The sequence below is a fragment of the Rhinolophus ferrumequinum genome, chromosome 6 (genome assembly GCF_004115265.2).
Source record: "Rhinolophus ferrumequinum isolate MPI-CBG mRhiFer1 chromosome 6, mRhiFer1_v1.p, whole genome shotgun sequence".
Taxonomy (NCBI): domain Eukaryota; kingdom Metazoa; phylum Chordata; class Mammalia; order Chiroptera; family Rhinolophidae; genus Rhinolophus; species Rhinolophus ferrumequinum.
In genome coordinates, this window is record NC_046289.1 from 56,722,638 (window position 1) to 56,743,783 (window position 21,146).

Genomic DNA, 21,146 nt, shown 5'->3' on the forward strand with positions numbered 1-21,146 from the left:
GCCTGTGAGTTCCCAGAGGAAATGCAAACAAATCAGACCACACTTGGCTGCTGGCCAATGAATCTTTGAACTTCTTCAATAAAGTCTTTAAAACTTTGGTTCTGACCCAAATCTTTTGCTCCAGCATAAATACGGCTGGACCTCAAGTCTCTCTGTTTAGGGAAACAGTGTGTCTGTGGCATTTGAATAAGGGTGTTTATCTCAAAAATGGTTCCCTGAGTTCTACCAGGTTCTATAATAAGCTCACTGCTCACCTTCAGCCTTCAAACCTTCCCGAATATCTGGTGTGTTTACCTCCACCCCTCACAGTGGTTGTTGGGTGTATTTACTTGTGAATGTGCCTAACCGTCTTCTTTGTAAGTCCCTAATTGTGCTTTGTAAAAGGGCCTAGAGGTTGCTGAGTTTCCACTGAAACCAGGACGAGAAAGAACAAACTCTGCAGCAGAAGGCATTTGAAAGGTACTGGTCACTGGTATTCACTATGCAAAATGGTCCTGGAGCTACCATCACTACAATTTTATTTTTTTAATTTAAATAATTGGTGAGATATAAAGTGCAGTTTTTTTTCTTTTAGACTAAATGGGACATTAGTTTTATTTTTTCATTCCCTATTTGTTGCTGCTTACTTCCAAAGCAGATTATATGACAGAAACCTGCTCTCCAAAGCCACATCTCACATATTCTGGTCCTTATAACCAGAAGTCTCGGGAGGAGGGAGAACCAAGTGTTCCAGACCTAGGCATTCCTCTTAGTCCCAAATCAATACCCTCACCACCTTCCCTTCCACACTTTCCTGGAAATAATATTACTGAGTCCACTTTGAGCCTCTGAGAGGCAGTCCAGAGGAAGCCAGTGGCCAGCAAACCACTAAGCAGTAGTTTCTTAACCTACCCTATCACCAATTACACACACAACACGGACGTTCGAACAGCAGCCAAATCCTCCCAAGTGTATGGTACTAGAACCTCCTTAACCTGAAATATGCCTGCTCCAAACCTGCAGCAGATCCGGGAGTGAAAGGCATCACGAAAGTCCCCCCGAGAGTCCCAAACAGCTGGAAAAGTAACGGGGAGCAAAACAGGATTCCAGACTCAAGGAAAGGAGAGAACAAAAGCTCATACCCTCGGCACATTTTTTCAGAAAACTGGAGTGAGCAATACTTGCTAATCCATTTCCAAAACTGTTCTCTTAATTAACACCTTCGTAGTCAGGCCGGAACTGTTCATTTTCACCTGACTGACTTTTGGTGACAATAGATGAGAACCAACTCCATTTCAGAATTAATTTTCTTTTATGGCACACTTCCAGACGCGTCACAGGGCATTGAGGATTGTAAAATAGTATTTTTTGTTACTCTGAAAGTGCCAGTTTAAATTTATGTGTACATAAACGTGCCGCGTCTGTATTTTAGGACCCCACCGAATCGGTTACAGAGATGGACACCATTAACCCAAGGACAAAAGAGGTTCCAGAGAGGCCTGCTCCTTGCATTCCCTATTCAGGCATCCTTTCTTTCTAGACTGGTGGCAATACACATATCATCTCCCCACTGCCCCCCAAAATGGTTTACTTAGCCACCCATAAAATGATTTCATATTCTATCATAATATTTGTGGATTAAATGTGATACTTGACCTGGTTTTGTTCTGTTTTCATTTTTTTCTTACCACCATATTCATATATTTACATGGAAACTTCTAAAATTGGCCAGAGCTCTGTTAGAGCAGGCAAGTTATGAGAGCAGACAAAATAACATATTCATTAGATATTTATGATGTTGTAACTTTCTAAAATGCTATGAAGTCAACTCCTCATATGAAGATAATATTGCCAGTGCTGGTATTTATGGCAAGTCATAAATGAACATGTGGGATGCCTATTTTGGGTAATGGCTGCTTTTAGGGCTTTGGAAGAATTCCCTCACTGTAGGTCACTTTGACATTACTCCCCCCTACAAAGAATTTCTGGATGGCAGTTTAAGAGGAGGCTGATCCTGGAGGGAGGCAGCCAAGGCTGCATGTAAAGAAAGGGGTGCGGTTATTGTCACAGGCCCAGGGAAAGAGTGGTTTCTGTTGTTCTCAGGTTGTATAGCCTGTCCTATCTTGGCTGCCCTGAGGCAGTTGGGGATTCACAAAGCTGTGCATTTGCTTCTGATTCTTTCCTTACTTCCTCCTTCCTCTGCTTCTATCCTTGTTCTCGTTCTCCTTACAAGAACTAGAACCCGACTGCTTTGGAGCTCAAACACAATGACAGAGATACAGAAAACCCAGCAAAGGATGGCTCATATCCCTCAATGGATTACTATAATGGGGTAAAGTGAGCAACATTAATCACCTAAGGAGTATAGCAAAAAGCAAATAGGGGAGACGTCTGAATCAACCAAGGTTCAGTTAGGAAAACAGAAATCACTTCCAGACACTTCAAACAGAATTTAGTTCAGGGAATTGATTACCAAGTGGATGAAAGAGCTGAGAAGCCTAACCGAGTACAATAATACAACCCAGAGATGAGCAATAACCATGAACCCAAATTCCACCAACCCTTAGGGCTGGGGGACCAAGAAAGGAGGCAATGTTACTTGCTCTCAGGAGCCAGAGCATCCAGTTTGAAAAAAACTTTGAGTTCCTACCTCCTCTTCCACTTAATCCTTTTGTTCGGGACTCCCAGCCTGGGGGGCAAATATTTCTTTACAGATTACTTAAAAGGTTAAAGAAAGCCACTGTACCTATGATATTCCGTCCAGATCCCATTAGGCATCAAAAAATGTTGAGTCCTTTCAGGTCTTTGAATAAACATAAAGGAGAGATAGTAACATAAACATGTGTTATTAACAATCCTTTATATAAATATATAAAAATAAATCCTTTACACAAACAGAAAGGATTTTATCAACCCTTGACCCTGCCCTACCCTACCGCAGCGGGTGCGCTCCCACAGTCCTTCAGAGGTAGGGAGACCACATATCATGGTTTGCCAGGGACGACTGTAATATACAATTGCTGCTATCCTGGCGCCCATCTTTTTAATGTATGTCCTGGAATTTTCATCTTTTAATGAAGTATTATTAAGAGGTAAAACTACAAATCTCTTACAAGGAAATATAGGTAAAAAACCTGCGTGACCTTGGATTAGGCAACGGTTTCCTGGATACAACATCAAGTGTACAAGCAATCGAACAAAAAATAGATAAACTGAACTCCATCAAAATTAAAAACATTTGTGCTTTCAAAGGATACTATTAAGAAAGTGAAAAGACAACCCACAGAATGAGGAAAATATCTGCCAATGGTATATTTGATAAGGATCTAGTATCCAGAATACATAAAGAACTCAACTAAATAAAACAAGTAACCCAATTTAAAAATAGAGAATTAATAGATATTTCTCCAGAGAAGATGTGATGTTAAACACATGAAAAGATGCTCAACACCCTTAGAATTAGGGAAATGCAATCAAAATCACAATGAGGTATCACTTCACCTACTAGGATAGATACAATAAAAATAACAGACAATACCCAGTGTTGCTGAGGAAGTGGAGAAATTTGAACCCTCATATATTGCTCCAGAGGTCATTTCCCTCTGTCCTCTGGTACGGGGTCCAGGGAGAACCAAGGAAAGCCTGGTGTGACGACTGGCACTTGCCCCTCTACTCTCTGGGCTTCTGGGACTGGCGACCACACCCCCCGGACCAGACAGTAAAACCTCAAATGCTGCGTCAGACAGCTGGCCCTGCCCCTGGTAGAGACACGCATCCCCTGGACTCCAGTCCCACAGCCCTAGGCTGGCTCCCAGCACTCTGGACAGGAGCTGGTGGTCTGATGATTCTACATTATGCCCTGTTGGGAGAAGTCAGGGCACATTAGGTGAGAAACTTCATATTCAGAGAGTCTCAAGTTGATGTGGCTGAAATGATTCATTAATTTAAAAAAGATATTTCACGTATGTAAATAATCATTTCAAATGTGTATTTCATTAAATAATAATGTATGTATATGTGTGTGTATGTGTACGTATGCTGGATTAATCTGCTTATCACTCATTTTTGGTGATATAAAAATGTTCTAATACAAAATACACACACACAAAAAAATACCAGTGAATAATCAATCATTAATGACTAACTTGTTGAAAATAGTTTTCCTCTGGAGTCACAATTACCTGCTTCAATTAAATAAAATAATCACAGCATTATTTAACTTCTTGACCCAACTGCCAAATTAATCTAAAATAAAAACAAATTACTGTAATTTTTCAACTTTCTTTAGACTATCTGGATTTACAGCATTCAGAATGGCTTCAAATCTGGAAGTAACCAAGAAAAGAAAACACAAGATGTGTCTCTCCAGTAGAAAAAGAAGAACCCTCCGGTGATAGGCTTGTCAATCTGCTCACAGAAGTTATGGCCCCCTCGAATTGGCAGAACTCTCAAAGGGCCAGCTGCTCCTCACCAAAGACAAGAGGTGTGGAAGGAAAAAAAGGAAAAATGATATAAGAAAATAAGCAGAGGTTACTCAAAAGCGGTCATAAAGTCCCAGTCTAAGTACTAACTCTACTACTAGATATCTGTGACCTCAGGGAAGTCACGTAAGCTGTCTGAGCCTTAGTTTCTTCATCAATAAGATGGGAAAATAATATCCGTGTTCAGGGGTTTGGGGAAATTAAGTATATGACAGTGTTTGAACAGCTTCTGACCCAGTGGTACTCAATAAATGTTTCCTTGTTCTTGTGATGACAAATTATAGTAGATAAATTATATTAGGAGGTAAGGCTTGAGAGATACTTGCAAGCTGGGAACCACCCAACGTGCGGGAGGTTGATATTTTAAATCAACTATGTACTCCTTAAGTCAGGACTAATAGGTTTCATTTTGAGTGGCTAACTCAGGATGTAATGGATGCCTGAAGTGCTATGGTAGGAAGGATTCTGAAGATGAGTCTTGGATCTAGGGGTAGGAGGGATATGGTAGATTGCAATGTATGCCCTGATCTCAGAAGAGGAACGGATAGCATGTGCCATTCCTAAACTATATATGCACAAAGGACACACCTGCCATGACTCTGGTAGCCAACTTCACAAGAGAAACTCAGACAAGCAACAGTATTTCTTAAACCAAGAAATAATTTAGTAGAGAATCACTTCATTAAAAAAAAAAAAACTCTAACAAGAATGGCAATACTGATAAAAATCCATGGCATTACAAGGTCAACTTGAAACCAAAGAGGTTGGGAAGGAAGCTCTGTTGGACAACCCAGGAGCTGACAACATTTTTAACATAATTTTCATGTTCATGGAAGGAAACTTGAAGAAACAACAACCCTCTCGCCTGCTCCCCCTCACCCAAAACCCTACTGTAATGCACAGGCAAATCAGAAATAGTTCAAAGTCCACAGTATTCTCCCACAAAGAACATTCCCAAATACCACCCTCAATGGAAGGGAGAGTTCAGGTCAGACTAGCCTACTACAGAGTTCTTAGCCTGGGGCTGCTCCAACAAAGGCTTCTGCCTGTGCCCGCCTGGCCTGTCTGGCGGTCTGTTGATACGTGACTTCACAGACTTCATTCTGATGGGAAGATTTAAAAAATCCTTTTACTCCGCTCGCTTTCTTAGTCATCACCTAGCTGCCACAATAAGGGGTTCTTCCTTTTGATGCTAACTGTACTCCCTAACTGTAGGTTCACTATCTTTAATAACCTGGCCAAACCTAAAACGTACAGAGAAGGGTTCAGTATCGACAGAGTGATACAAGCATCTTCCTTCCCAATTCTATACTGAATTTGATCAAGTGCCTCGGGAATTCCTAGAATTAAGGTAGAAATGTGAAATTAAACCTGGTTAGTGCACTACCTCTTTTGGCCAAGAGTAACAAGGTCTGGATTTACCCTCCTGCCTTAAACAACTAGGAAACTGGAGAAATTATATGAAATCATGGTTTTTTTCAGACATTGAAAAATCACCAGTACAGGACTCTGATTTCCCTGAGAGAAGGGAAATAAAAACAAGGCAAGCCCCGTGATTAACCCAGCTTACTGCCAGGGTATAAGACAGGGAGAAAAAATTCTAAGAGTTCACGGACGCCAGGATAGCTGGAATTGGGGATGAAAATAGTGTTTCCAATTAGCCAGAGTGCCCTCATGATCCTCACAAGGGTACTGCCTTAGTGAGGATAAATTAACACTAGACTAAAGACTACTCTGGGGCCAGCAAAATAAAGCTTTAAGGCAGGTCTTGAAAGAAATGTGCACCAAAGCAAATTCCAACACTATGTAAAAGAATACAGTAAAATCCAGCACCCAACAAGGTAAAATCACAATGTCTGACATCTAGTAAAAATTACCAGGCATGCAAAAAGACGGGAAAATATGACTAATAACCAGGAGAAAATGCAATGAACAAAAACAGACATAGGCCCAACAGTGTAATGGCTACTAGCACTCTGGACTCTGAAACAGACACGCTGGAATTACCCAACAAAGACATTACAACAGCTACTAAAAATACACTCCATATGTTTAAGAAAGTAGAAGAAAACATGAACATGATGAATATATTGAATATATTAAAGATCCAGATAGAACCTCTAGAAATGAAAAATATATCTGAACTGAAAAATACATTAATAGTAGTTTAGACAAAGATAAATGAGATATAGAAAAAAGACAAAGACAAGAACAAATAGATTCTAAATTCTTCCATTAGTATAAGAAAATTTTTCCTTTTAAGAAGATATAATTTTCTCTGTATTGCCGTTAAGTTTAAGGATAATGGATTCAATGTTAGGGTCAGCAGTAAGGGAGAGAAGAATCACTGCTTATATTTTCTAGATTTGATCTTTGTAGGACTATAAATTGAGATCTTGATTGAACATTAGATCCAAGACAGTGCTGTCCAATAGAAATACAATGCAGTCACATACGTAAATTTACATTTTGTAGTAGGCACATTAAAAATAAAAAGAAACAGGTAAAATTACTATTAATATTTTTAGTCTAATATAGCCAAAGCATTAAAATTTCAGTACCATTAATATTTAAAATTTCACATTTTTTGTACTAAATCTTTGAAATCCAGTGTTTATTTTACACTTAGAACACATCTCATTTCACAATAATCCCTTAAGGTCAGTAATACTATTATCCCCATTATACAGATGGGAAACTGGGGCACAGAGTATTTAAGTAATTTGCCCAAAGGCATAAATTAGTAATAGATGGAGCCAGAATCAAAATTTGACAATCTGACATCAGAGTCTATGTATCCTACTCAATTTTGCTACCTCTCCAAGCAGTTTCTCCTCAGTATGTTGCCCTATTCTGGAAGGGAACAATAATCAGTCAAAGAGTTCATAGGGGCTAGAATACTTTAGATCTTAGTGTGCTTTGCACTCTTTCCCTGTGAATTGTGCAAAACCCTGTCCAGCTTCAGATGCTAAACTCAAGTTGACCGACTGTGCCTTCCAGAGACCAGCTGGCTATTTCGGAGTTACACTGTTCTCAGGTCTATTAGACAACGGTTCCTTCTCTTTGCTTCCTCCTGCAGAGATGCAAATACTACGTACATATTTTGACCAGTGACCTGTCCCCACCTGCTTGTATTTTGGAGCTCACGGAGTTACCTTGTCACTTAGTTTTGTTGCAAAAATTGTAGGTGGGTTTTTGGTTTTGCTATCTAGTTTTTCTGCCCATTTTCATGTAGAGATTCAGGGAAATTCAAGAGATTCTGATTTAATAGTCTAGGGTGTTTGGATTTTATAAAGGTCTCCAGTCTAATAGACAGTATAATGATAATAGTTAGTAATACTTAAAAATGCTGTATTATATCCTTAAAATCAAGATCTTAAGTGTTCTCACAACACACAAAAAGTAACTATGAGGTGATGGACGTGTTAATTAACTTGATTGTAGTAATCACTTCACAATGTATATGAATATTAAATCACGTTGTATACCTTTAAAAAAATCACATTGTACAACCTAAATACAAACAATTTTTATTCATTAGCTGATGTTTTTCCCATACCACCAAGCAATTCTCTAGTTCGTGACAGACACACACTAGGTGTCCTAAATATAAACTCAATCCTGACACTCTCTACCTGGAGATAGCATCAGATCTTACAAGTTAAAGGCTCAGTTCCACAAGACTACCCCCATTTCAGATGCCAATTGCAAGTCCAGGTTGTCACCTATGCTTCTGACCAACCAGCAATAGATCAGAGGGTCCCACAACCCCCTTCTCAGGTTCAGTTTATTTGCTAGAATGGCTCACAGAATTCAGAGAGACATTTACTTAGACTTACCAGTGTATTGTAAAGGCTATCATAAAGGATACAGATGAAGAGGTACATGGGGTGAGGAACAGAAGGGTCCTGAGTACAGGAACTTCTGTCCCCACGGAACTGGGGTGCATCACTCTCCCAGGATGTAGATGCCTTCACCAACAGGGAATCTCATCAAATCCCACTGTTCGAGTTTTTATAGAGCTTAATCCCCAGCCCCGAAACCTTCGCCTTCCCTGAGGTCAGTGGGTGGGGCTGAAAGTTCCAACTCTCCAATCACGTGGTCTTTATAGTGACCAACCCCATTCTGAGGCTATGTCACTTCATTAACATAAACTCAGTGTGCTCCAATAGGCTCCTTATGAGAAACAAAAGGTACTCATATTACTTCTGCAGATAAAGATTGGTCCGATTGTGGGTTCAAATCATTTCATCTTCCCCATAGCTCACAATAATTCATCTATTTAATGCCATCAACCATTAATCAGATGAAAAAACAAATTCTTATACCTTGATATCTATCATCAATGGGGACCAGCTTGTTCCTATCACTGGTTTTGCCCTTATCTTCATTAAATTATGTGGTAGTGATTCAGACCAAATGCTTCTCCCCGAGAATATATATGCCTTGCCTCTGCTCCTACTTGTTACATAATACAAGAGGTGCAGGAAATGTACAATTAAACAGATTTCTAATTGCTTTTTTCTCACTAAAATACAAATAATCTCTGGGCTCTAGTCTCTATCCATTTGGCTCATGTCCGGCCAGATCCCATTAGGGAAAAACTTCCTGAGGTCAGCCATTTAGTCACATTGGCAATTTAATGTTTTGGGGAAGGAAAAGTACTCACCCACTTAGGAAAATAGTTTAAAATAACTAAAGGAAATTTATTCCTTCCTTTGGAACAAAGCCCACAATCAAGCTGCAACCACTTACAAGGACCCACTATTTTTTCAGCATTATAGGTGCTCCAGGAAACTCATGGTGTTTTCCATCATCTGTACTTTCCCTACACCCAGACCCATCTTCTCTGTATGTAGGCCACAATCTTTAAGTCCTGGGGTTCTCTGGGAGCCATTTTTTGGGTACCCTCCTATCTTGGATCCATGCACCTACCATAGTTTTCCTGTGTAATGCAAATGAAACACATTTCCTTTTAAGTAACTCCTTTTCCTGCTGCTTTATCCCAGAGGGCCTCTTCTTTCCCCACTTTCCTGATGCTACTGACCTTATTCATGTCAACAGTTGTCTCTCCCACTATCCTAGTGCTCACTTTTCTAAAGAAATGGGTGATGCTAATTTAGCTGGTAAATATGCCTTATCGTATTCATTAGCTCCCTATCTTTAACTTTAGCCTCACTGATCAAACATCTAATGCTTTCTGTCCCAGCACAAGTTCTTCTAGACCAGTACAACTTTGTGAACATCTGCCATAATTTAGAAAAGTCCCTCTCATCCAAGTCACAATTTCTATCCATAATCACACTGCATTTGCAGAGAGATGTCTTCAATGGCATGGCAAGTTCTCACAGGACTTAGCCTTCAGCCTGGTAAGGATCTCATCAAGGGATCATGTTTCCTCTCTCCCATCCGGTACACACTTGCACAAGCTATTTTCACCAGAATGTTTTTCCACTGACATCTATAAACCAGATCAGACCACTTGATTTCTGGGAGAGCCAAAGTATTACTAAAATCAATCCCGGGATATTGTTTGGTTTCAGATTAGTTACTTTGAGGGGACAGACCTCTTTAGTCATTTGTTCAATAAACCAAGTGCCTATTAATGAGTGCCTATTATGTACCAGGCAAAAGGGACATTAAAATATACAGATGGTTCCTAACCATAAAAAGCTCAAGTCTCTCATTATACACACCCATACACAAGTAACTTACATACAATCACTAACCCTGGCCCATTTGGCTGCAGGCCACCCATCCCTTCAAGACTCCCTTCTTTTCAGTTACTGTGGTGCTTATGATGCATTTAAACCTCCTTTACTTCAGTGCACTGAAGATGGGGCTTCAAGTCTCAGAACTTTTTTCCACTACACATTCTAGCCAGCAACAGGTATAAAGCAGTGAGATTTCCAAGCCGTTTCTGCTCTAGGTTTGTGTTTTAGGATACACACTGCAGAAACAACCGGGAGATTCCCAGTCTTTGGTCACTAAGCCTCCATCTGACTTACCACGTTTCTTGCATCTTGAGGCAGCTGTAAGGAGAGGGCATTATAGAAACAGAACACTCTGGAATGCCCTGGTCAGGCTAGAATGAAAGCAAGGGATATGGACAGGTACCTGAGGATCAATCCGTACTCTATCATGTGTGAAGCCCAAAAGTTCTCTCTGAACATAATACAAAAACAGCAATATCCTTATCTTTAATATTTAATAACCCGTTAAACTAGACTCTTATGGACCGTAATGAGGAAATTACTCTTTTTATCCCATTCCAATTGCTTCTGCTTTTTAGCGAATGCTTATCAAATGACTGAATACTACTACTTATTATTCAGCTATTTAGATAATAAAAAAATATATAGACCAAAGAACAGTGTAGATCACTTTGTGTTTATTACACATTTAACTGAATTGTTTCAAATTACAGAATTCAACTCCAAAATAAGGTCATTAATGTCTGTTAAGTTATTATTCACTTGCATTTTTCCCTCCTAAAACACCTTCAAGACATGTGCAAGGGTTCAGTGCACTTTAGTGGCTCACAATCATGAGACAAAGACGACATTTATCCATAAATATTAAGACAAATCGCTCAACATTTTAAAATATTATTGACATGAAATAAAATAAAGAAAAAAATAAAATACTGCGTTTTTACCACAACTGTTTTGGTAGCTGATAGAATATCGTTTAAAATAGTGCTCCTCTGCAGAGCAGATGCTGTGGTTGGCATGCTTGGCACACGAGCACGTGGGAACTGCTCAGCCTCCACCTGCAGTTGTTTTAGAAGGACCCTTACTCGGGGCCCACTTTCCCCTGAGCTTGATCCTTCCTCCACCTGGTCTTAAGACTTTTCTGTCTTCCCTTTATTCTCCCCAGACTCACCCGTGCTGCCACCTGCACTCTCAAGATGCCTGGCCCAGAACTCACACAGCTGAGTAAACACATCCGCCATAGCTCTTATTCCATATGTTGCTCCTTCATTTGACTAAATTATGACTATAAGGTAAGGTGATGATCTACGAAGAGTAGTCATTCTCCTTACTTTATAGTCACAACGCAAAAAAAAGTTGGTGATGTCTGATTTAGAACTTGAAACACTGACTTAGTTTAGGCAGAATATGTACTGACTGCTCTGAAGTTCTTTAAGTGACACCCTGTTCCCTTTGGCAGACCCCAAATCATGCTCCCAGCCCTAACCTACTATTACACGTCTCCCACCACTAGATAGCTCTATGGTTCAGGCATGTCTCTCATGACAACAGCTGCTGCCACTCATGACCTCCCTTGTAACAAAGCAGTAGCTCACTGTAATCTCTCCCAGATACTATGCACCTGCTTGCTGGGCACCTCACCTCCACTGATCCAGCCTCAATGGCCATGCAAACACATGGAAGTAAGGCTATAAAGATCCGGCAGCACCTCCTCTGCCACGTGCTGCATTCCTCTGACAAGTGAAAGGGTGCTTCCTATCTCTCTGCCAGACTACAGCAGAATCAGGTGGGGGTGCTGCTGACACAGGTAGGAACAGGGGAAGCTGACGAGTCGAGCCACCAGCGTCCACCACACGGCCAGAGACAGCACATTCCCTTCCCCATAACACCACTGGCAGCTTCAGGATGAATCTCATCTCCTATTCCAAAGGAGAAACCTACACAGGAAATTCTATTCCAAAGGAGAAACCTACACAGGAAATTCATCCCTCTTAGAGCAAGGTTTCACTGTATTTTTAAAAGCATGAAATTAATAGGGTGTTACATTTTTTAAATGAATAATTTAAACATTAATTTAAAAAAATACTGCTTTGTTTTTAGGGATGAATATGCTAGACACAAATGACTCATGAAATCTATCAGCTCTGGCGAAATCACCTTAGCATCTTTCAGATCAGCTATGATTAATAAGATAACCTAAAACCAGAATTCCACATCTGGGTGATAAACAATACCAATTAACCAGAGTATTTACTGCAATGATTTAAAACTATATTACCTGAATAGTCTCTATGGTGAAGTATCAGAAAAAGTGAAATATTTCCACAGCACCATAAGGTTTTATAAAATAGAATTTCAGCTTTTAATGTTAATGTACAATCTCAAGATTCTGGTCCATCATTCATATTAGTCTGATAATAGTTCTGACAGCGGCCATATAGGCACAACCATACATGAAAATGATATATTTTACTGAAGAAACTGTATGGTATACTAAGTCACTGTTTTGGTTGCATCCACTGAGTGTTAGTGGATTCAAAGCCCAGGAAAAATGGTTTTGCCATTTACACTCTAATCACAAATTTTAACTTGCCAAAAGAACCAAAGTGGTAACTAAGATATTTGCCATAACTAAAAGAATCCTTTTATATCTGTTTGCTTTAGTACTGGGTGCTCTGGTGGATTTTGTTTCTGTATGATAGTATTTTGTAAATGGTTCTGAGTTTTTAACATAAGGATATAGTTACTCAATTTTAAAAATAAATGCAAGTGGAAAACAGACAAATTTTGTAGCCAAATTATCTGCCATTATGTATAAGAAGTTATCTATAATAAAACCTGTATCACAGATTGGATCCACCAATATCCAGCATGCTCATGGATCTCTTGAACTTAGTGTATGCTGTGCCAACTTAGCTCAACACTGATGTAAGCAAAATATAACTGAAAGTACTAACTTACCTACCAAAGAGCATACGATGCATTCCAAAGCCAAATATGAATTAGGTTTGGGAGTATCAATTCCATGTCACCCCTCCATTAATGCAGAGAACTCAGACTTGGCTTTACTGCAAATCTGCTAGCACTAGAGTAAATTTGCTATAAAATTACTTATAACAAAATAAATATTTTCAGTCCCTCTACACTAAGTGATATATAAATCATTAGTAGTTTGTAACATTAGTTTAGGTCACTCTTTGAGACCCAAACATACTATACAATCCTGAGTAAAAGGTTAGAGATACAGTTTCTTGATGATTTTCTTGACCAGGAATCATAAAGAAAACACATAACACCACAACTTGTAATAATCCCCATTTTCATTAAAAGTACCATGAGTTCTTTTTACTTTGGTAAATAAATTTATCTATGTAAACCATTTATTTTGATGGAGTAAAATATAAGCAGAGCTTCTGCTAGGAGCCCTCCATCACTTTTTGACACTGATACAGTAAATAGTCAGGAAGAGGGGAGCAGGAGGACCTGAACCATAGGGCTAATACGTCACCATGAACTCGGAAATGCAGCAAGCAGGGGCTGGATGGGAGCAGCTGACAAGCCAACAGTCCTTCACTGCCTACAACAAAACAAAAATTAAAAATTCTTTAAGTCCAAAGAACTTCAATAGACATTTCTCCAAAGAAGATATACAAAGGACCAACAAGCACATGAAAAGATATTCAATATGACTAATCATTAAGGAAACGCAACTCAAAACCACAATGAAATACTTCTTCACACCATTAGGATGGCAGTTACCAAAATAAATAAACAAATAACAAGTGTTGGTGAAGACGTGGAGAAATTAGAACCCTGGTGCATTGCTGGTGAGAATGTAAATGGTACAGTTGCTGTGGAAAACGATTTGACAGTTTCTCCAAAACTTAGATACTGAATTACCACATGCTCCAGCAATTCTACTCCTGAGCATATGACCAAAAGAATTAAAAGTAAGGACTTGAACAAAGACATCTGTGCACCCATATTCACAGCAGCATTACTTACAATAGTCAAACAGTGGAAACAAGCCAAGTGTCCAACAGATGAATAGATAAGTAAATGTGGTATATTCGTACGATGGAATAGTGCTCAGGCTTAAAAAGGAACTTTTGACACATGCTACATGGACGAACCTTTAAGGCATTATGCTAAGTGAAATAAGCCAGTCACAAAAGGACAAATATTGTATGACTTCACTTATAGGAGGTACCTAGAGTAGTCAAATTCATAGAGAAGGAATACAGAATGGTGGTTGCCAGAGGATGGAAAGGGAGGGAACATGGGTAGTTAGTATTTAATGGATACAGTTTTAGTTAAAGAGGAGGAAAAAGTTCAGGAGTCCCTGGTGATGGTTGCATAACAACACAAATGTGCTTAATGCCACTAACCTGTATACTTAAAAATGGTTAAAATGGTGAATTCTGTTATATATATTTTACCACAAAAAAATTCTTTAATAAAGTCTGAAGAACAAATTCATCTGAAAGATACTCTTAACAGGAAATATGGCTCTAAGAAATCTGACACTTGTAAGAGCTGATTTGTGTTCTGACTGTGAAAAAGCCCTTATAAACACAGTTTTGCCTTTTCATAACTCTACGAACCTATAATGTCAACAACATGAAGTCTCAGTTTCTGCTGCAGGGTCTTTAGGGCAGAAGGCAGAGCAGCTTGAGATTCTGACATTTTTACATTTTGCTTCACATCATTTGCGAAGGATAACCAGAGTTTGCCAAAGTCTTCAGTTGAGATTTTTAATGGCCTGAAAATAATTTTTAAAATTAGATTAATGTCAAAAAGAATGAAATTATTCTAAACAAATAAATATATATTTCAAATGACATGGGAATAAAATAATCATTGTAAATCTGGGTCCCACAAAACTTATGTTTTAAATCTAATATGATTAAAATGCTGACCACCATCCTCTAACCTGATGAAAATAATCAAAGGAGATGTTATTAAAGTGCAAATATCTTTTCAACAAATCACCCAGTTCTCTCTTTTTCTGAGATTTAGTGATTTCATTAAATTTTACAAAGTAATTTCATGAATCATTCAAATATAACATGAAACGTACACTTTGCATTTGGGGATAACGAGACACTCTATCAAAGTCATGTACAAGAGTATGAATACGAAGACCCAATACCTTAAGTAATTTATACCAACAGAAAGGATTTTAGTAAAAGTATTTTAAAAAAGGTTCATGAGACTGGAGATTAAATAGTTAACATAGGTATCTTGGGGTGGGATTAAAGCAAACTTTTATATTGTATTTATATTTTTCTTTTTTTTTGTATTTATATTTTTTGATAGCATTTGAATTTTTGTAAGTATGCACTGATTTTATAATTAGGAAAAATATTTTCAAAGATACAGAGGATTTTATTAATACACACAAAAGAACTGTTTGTGTTATGTATATTGTGCTTCTTACGGTTAAAAATGCTCACCATAGGATATACCTTCATAGTCAAAGAATGTAAGTTTTTTGAAGGCTGGATTCTATCTTATATAGCTACACAGGCATAAATACTCTTTGACAGATTGACAGACATGTTCTTACTAAAAGACTTTAAAGCATAGGCAAAAATTATAATATAACACAAGTGGATGTGTGGAGATTAAAACAATTTTACAGATAATCACTGGTATTCTGCATTCGTGGTTCAGGCGGCTTTCATTTTAAAAAATGTTTGAATACAGTAAAAAATATTTATAACACTAACTGAGCAGAAAAGTTACAAGGTCATTTGCGATTATTTTGGTAACACTGCACAGTGTCTAGTATAATGCTAAACACTTACTGTATGTCTAATAAAAGTTTAATAACTTTGTTGAGTAATTCTCTGGCAGCTCTCTAAAGCTTAATGAACAGATTTTATGAAAGAATAATCAAATCAATGAAATACAAATGAGAGAAACTTTAAAAACTTAAAAAAAAAAAAAGCCATGCACAGTCTTTAAAAGTTATTTCAGTTTAAGCATTACTTTAATATTAGTTTCTCACAGAAGTTTTCCAAGATCACTAACCAATCCCAACCTAAATCAGGTCCCAAACTATAATCAGTCATTGTACCACTTCCTTTCTCTTCATAGTACAAATCACAATTATACTCGTATATGCATTTGTATGATTGTTCAATGTCTCCTCCCTAGACTGGACACTCTCCAAAGGTAGGAGTTATGTCTACTTTTGAACTGGTATACTCCCTAGCATCTAGGATAGTGCTTCTGTCTACAGAAGAGGCCTAATAAATATCTGCTGACTGAATAAATAACCTGAATTAACATTCCAGAAAATATTTACCTAATGAAATCTAATAGTGATAAGTTTATTGCAAATTCAAGCTGAACCGCATGAGTGTCCATCATCTGATAATTTACAAAACCAGAAAGATTCCCTTCTGTAAAAGGTTTTTCCATCTGCACACTATACTGAAAGTTTCTGGTGCTCTCTGCTTCTATTACAGGCAAGCAGCATCCAGGTTGCTCGGTGACCTGTAAATAAAGTAATGACAGTATTGAAGACCGGATCAACACAGACTATCATATGAATATCAATGTTCTATTTAATTTAAATGGTATAAAAGCAAACTATTGTGAGATGTTAATAACAAACCACATTATGAAGACGACTGACAACTTAAGTTGAGAAACACTCACTAGCACACATAATTAAGAATAGTACACAGTTCAAAATTATGTAACAAACGGCATTACAATGAAAACCTCTGTATAATTTAAGAACCAAAAAAATTATTAAACTCTAGTTTTGTGGCTCTTAATCCTGGCTGGCACCAGATTTTTAAAGCTAGGAGAGTTAAATATATATACACAGGGTACCAAAAAAATGTATAACCATTTTAAGAAAGGAACACTGTATTAAAATCGTAATACTCAATGTATACCAATAATAAAAGACAAATAAAAGTCATGTTTGACTTCTACAATTACAAGAGGTGCTCACAGTGGTTACCATCAGCGTCCAGACACTTCTGATTACGGCGAACTACTGCTTGGGCAACAGTGACCAAGGTGTTAACATCTCTTAAAATGTGCATACATTTTTTTGGCACCCCCAGTGTGCGTATACACACACACACACACACACACACACACACACACGTGTCTTCCCTTCTCATTCTCCACCTTTACTCGAGGTCTGGTGATAAAGCTCAGGCAACCGGATTGGGTTTTGTGTTTTTTTTTTTAAATCTCACAGGTGATTCTAATGCATATCTAGAGTCGGGAACTTCTGCCCTGGTCAGGCCCAGGTAATATCCCATTCAATACATTCTAGCTCACAGAAGAAACTGGGTCAATTTTGTGGAATGGAATACTGATCTACTGATCAAATCTCATTATAACTCCACCAAGGACATGCATACAAATAATTCAATTGGCACATTTCAAAAAATCACAATGGCAGTCGAAGTTAGGGAAGAAAAAGAATTGATGCCTGAGCACTCAGTATAATACAAAGGCACACATACTTTTAATATCTTCACTTTAAACGTGAGGAAACTAAGGCACAAAGCACTTATATAACTTGATCATGTTATATAACTTGACCATGTTATATCAAAGCCAAGCAGTCTGAGTCAAGAGCCTATATTCTTAACCGCTGTGCTCTACTGAAACTCGCGTTATATTTACAGACTACCCCAATAACAATCTTTATTATGTGTCCATGTCTCAAAGAATTCACTCCTACTCAAAATATAATAAAAAATCTGTCACATCTTTTACTTATTTTGCTAAAGAGGAAAGAAGAATATAGAAACAATGTATAAACCATCAGACGAGTCAACAGCAGAGACAGTAAATAAGCATTGTCCATTTAAGGAAGAAATAATGAACCATTCATTGGCTTACCTTGAAATTTTCTGCAGGAGCAATTTCTAAGTTAGCACTTTTCAGTTCTGAACCACTCTTATTAGAAACTGAGCAGACCATCAATAAACAATCATCTTTCCAAATTTTGTAAGAAGACACTGACACGGTTTCATTGTTACAGACCTCCATAAGATCTGAATTCACGTGTTCAGTAGTTTCTTCCAACAAAGAAGAAGCTAAAGAGATTTCACTGGCAAGTGAGGCCACTGTGGATGGAGGAGGCTGAAAAACTTCCATGTTGTTATCAGCAAACAACGAAGGTATAGACAGCCTGCAATTTGAGAGTTTTTCAACCAAGGGCAGTTCTGTGAGTGACTCAGAATCCAAAAGTTCTGAATTGGGAGTGAATTTCTTTAATTCTTTGTCTTCTCTACCCTGCAAATTATCCAAATAATAATCTTCTTCATAAGTCACATCTGATGAAGAACTAAAGGAAGGACAGGTCGTATCATGAGCACTGGTTGTTTCTCCACTTTTGGTTTCCTTAACTTTCGATTTCCTTTTAAACTTGTGAGAGACGGTATCTGCTTTTCCTAGCTGTGAAAATGAAACATCATAATAATATAAAAAGAAATCATTCTTCTAGTCATGGGTTTCAAACATTTTTCTATAATTTCAAGTGAGCAATTTACTAACTTGCTCAAGTTCTATCTATAAAGCATGGATTTAAAAAGAATCAGAGATGAACAAAATGTTAAAGCCCTGAAATTCTGACAGCTACATAACTTTGAACTATTAACTAAATCTTATTTCTCATTAAAAACACATAAAATCAGAAAAAGAAATAAGGTTAAAAAGTCAAATGTGAACAATTCTAAAAACTTGGCAGATTTCAGAATACTAGAGTACAGAATTGTACAAATTAAAAACAATGAGAAACCTAGTCAATTTTTGAGTCCCTAGAGTTGTCCTGGAGAAGCTAAGACACCCTCAAATACAAGAATGGCTCAACTCTGATTCAGTTATCCATAATAATCATGATTTCATGGCCTGGAAGTCAATAGGCAGGGAAGAAAAACTGATTTTACCTAAAGAATCAACTGGCAGTGGCTGACGGGAGCACACAGCAAGAAAGAATTCTGTAACTGACCGGTGATGTTTGCTACAAACTCGAGATGGGAACAGCAACTTGCCATCGTTGAGCTAACTAACCCTCCTGAGGAGTGGCCTGCTAATCTGTGCCCCACAAAGTCCATCGAGAATCAGTGCAGGAGATCGGCACTACTCGAAGTCCAAGTTCATGCCTCCATCCGCCTGGGGGGGAGTGTCACTATGTGGTCACCCTTCACATGATTCTAGGTAACCAGAATTCTAGTTCCCTCTCACTCCCTAAATTCCCCACATCTCTTCCAATTCTCAGCAGAGGAGTCTGTCTCCTGCCTTTCCATTTAGAAGTCATCAAAAAAGAACTAACATTGTATTGACACAAAAACAGGGGAGGGAGTGGAGGAAGCACTTCCATTCAAGTAGCCCTAGGACTTGAATTAGACATACAGTAGTCCACGCTTATCTGTGGTTTTGCTTTCCATGGTTTCAGTTACCTGCGGTCAACTGCAATCCAAAAATATTATATGGAAAATTCCAGAAATAACAATTCGTACGTTTAAATTACACGCTGCTCTCAGTCAGTAGTGTGATGAAATCTCTCACTGTCCCACTCCGTCCATCCTGGGACGTGAATCATCCCTTCGTCCAGTGTCTCCATGCTGTGTCTGATACCTGCCCATTGGTCACTTAGTAGCCATCTGGGTTATCAACTGGACTGTCCTGGTATCGCAGTGCTTGTATTCAAGTCACCCTTATTTTACTTAATGATGGCCCCAAAGCGCAAGAGTAGTGATGCTGGCAATTTGGATATGCCAAAGAAAAGCGTAAAGTGCTTCCTTTAAGTGAAAAGATGAAAGTTCTCAACTTAATAAGGAAAGAAAAACACCATATGCTGAGGTTGCTAAGAACAAATCTTCTATCCATGAAACTGTGGAGAAGGAAAAAGAAATTCATGCTAGTTTTGCTGTCACAACTCAAACTACAGAAGTTACAGCCACAGTGTGTGATACATGCTTAGTTAAGATGGAAAAGACATTAAATTCAGGATGGAAGACACGAAGCAGAAAACATGTTTTGATTGATGGCAACATGTTGCACCAGAAAGCACTGAGCCTAAACGAAGACTTCAATTCAGTAAGGGATCACCTGAAGCGAGTGACACCAAGCAATTTACTGAAAGTAAAGGATGGTTTTACAAATTCAGGAATAGGTTTGGCATTTTTTCATCTCACACCATCACAAGCAGGGTGAGTACAGCACAATAAGATATTTCCAACAGACCACATTCACGTAACTTTTATTATAGAATATTGTTACAATTGTTCTATCTTATTATTAGTTATTATTGTTAATCTCTTACAGTGCCTAATTTATAAATTAGACTTTATCATAGGTATGTATGTATGGGGGGAAAAGCATGTATATATATATATTATATATATATATTATATATATAATATATATATATAATATATATATATATAATATATATATATATTATATATATATATATTATATATATATATATGGGGTTCAATACGCAGTTTCGGGCATCTGCTGGGGTTCTTGGAACATATCCCCCCCAGATAAAGGAAGACTACTGTATATTAGACTGCTCAATATTGTTCCTCAGGTCACTGATGATGCTCTCAGTTTTTTCATGTTTGTTTTTTGTTTTGTCTTTTCTTTCTGTGTTTCATTTTTTATTATTTTGTCTTCAAGTTTAATGATCTTTTCCTTTGCTCTAATCTCCTGTTAATGAGAAGCTAAATAAGCCAGAAGACACTGGAGTAACATCTTTGTTAAAATACTTAAACAAAAGAAACAGTTAACGTAGAATTCATTACCCAGAGAAAATGTCTTTTAAAAATGAAGATGAAATAAGAGGTGAAGGGAGGAAAATGGAAAAAAACCCTAGGTTCTTGTGACACAGTGAACGATGTAAAAAAAGTTAACTAAAACTGGATCACAGACCTAAAATAAAACTAATTAAAGTAAAATACATCAATATAGCCTTGACTAT

At 37.9% G+C, this 21,146-nt stretch overlaps 1 protein-coding gene across 3 annotated transcripts in view; it reads right to left on the minus strand.

Annotated features, from left to right (window-relative positions):
• AP4E1 (adaptor related protein complex 4 subunit epsilon 1) overlaps positions 1-21,146 on the minus strand; it is a 66,986-nt gene that overhangs the window by 3,394 nt on the left and 42,446 nt on the right. The window contains exons 18-22 of one of the 3 annotated variants that reach the window (XM_033107924.1): positions 18,056-18,613; positions 16,488-16,678; positions 14,779-14,936; positions 13,683-13,751; positions 2,726-2,782 (exon numbers count right to left, since the gene is read on the minus strand). In XM_033107924.1, the coding sequence (XP_032963815.1) occupies positions 2,757-2,782; positions 13,683-13,751; positions 14,779-14,936; positions 16,488-16,678; positions 18,056-18,613 (1,002 nt within the window). In that variant the 3' untranslated portion in view covers positions 2,726-2,756. Of the gene's footprint in view, positions 1-2,725; positions 2,783-10,749; positions 13,752-14,778; positions 14,937-16,487; positions 16,679-18,055; positions 18,614-21,146 lie in introns of those variants that run through there. The other 2 variants (XR_004423192.1, XM_033107923.1) reach the window with 2 other exon arrangements.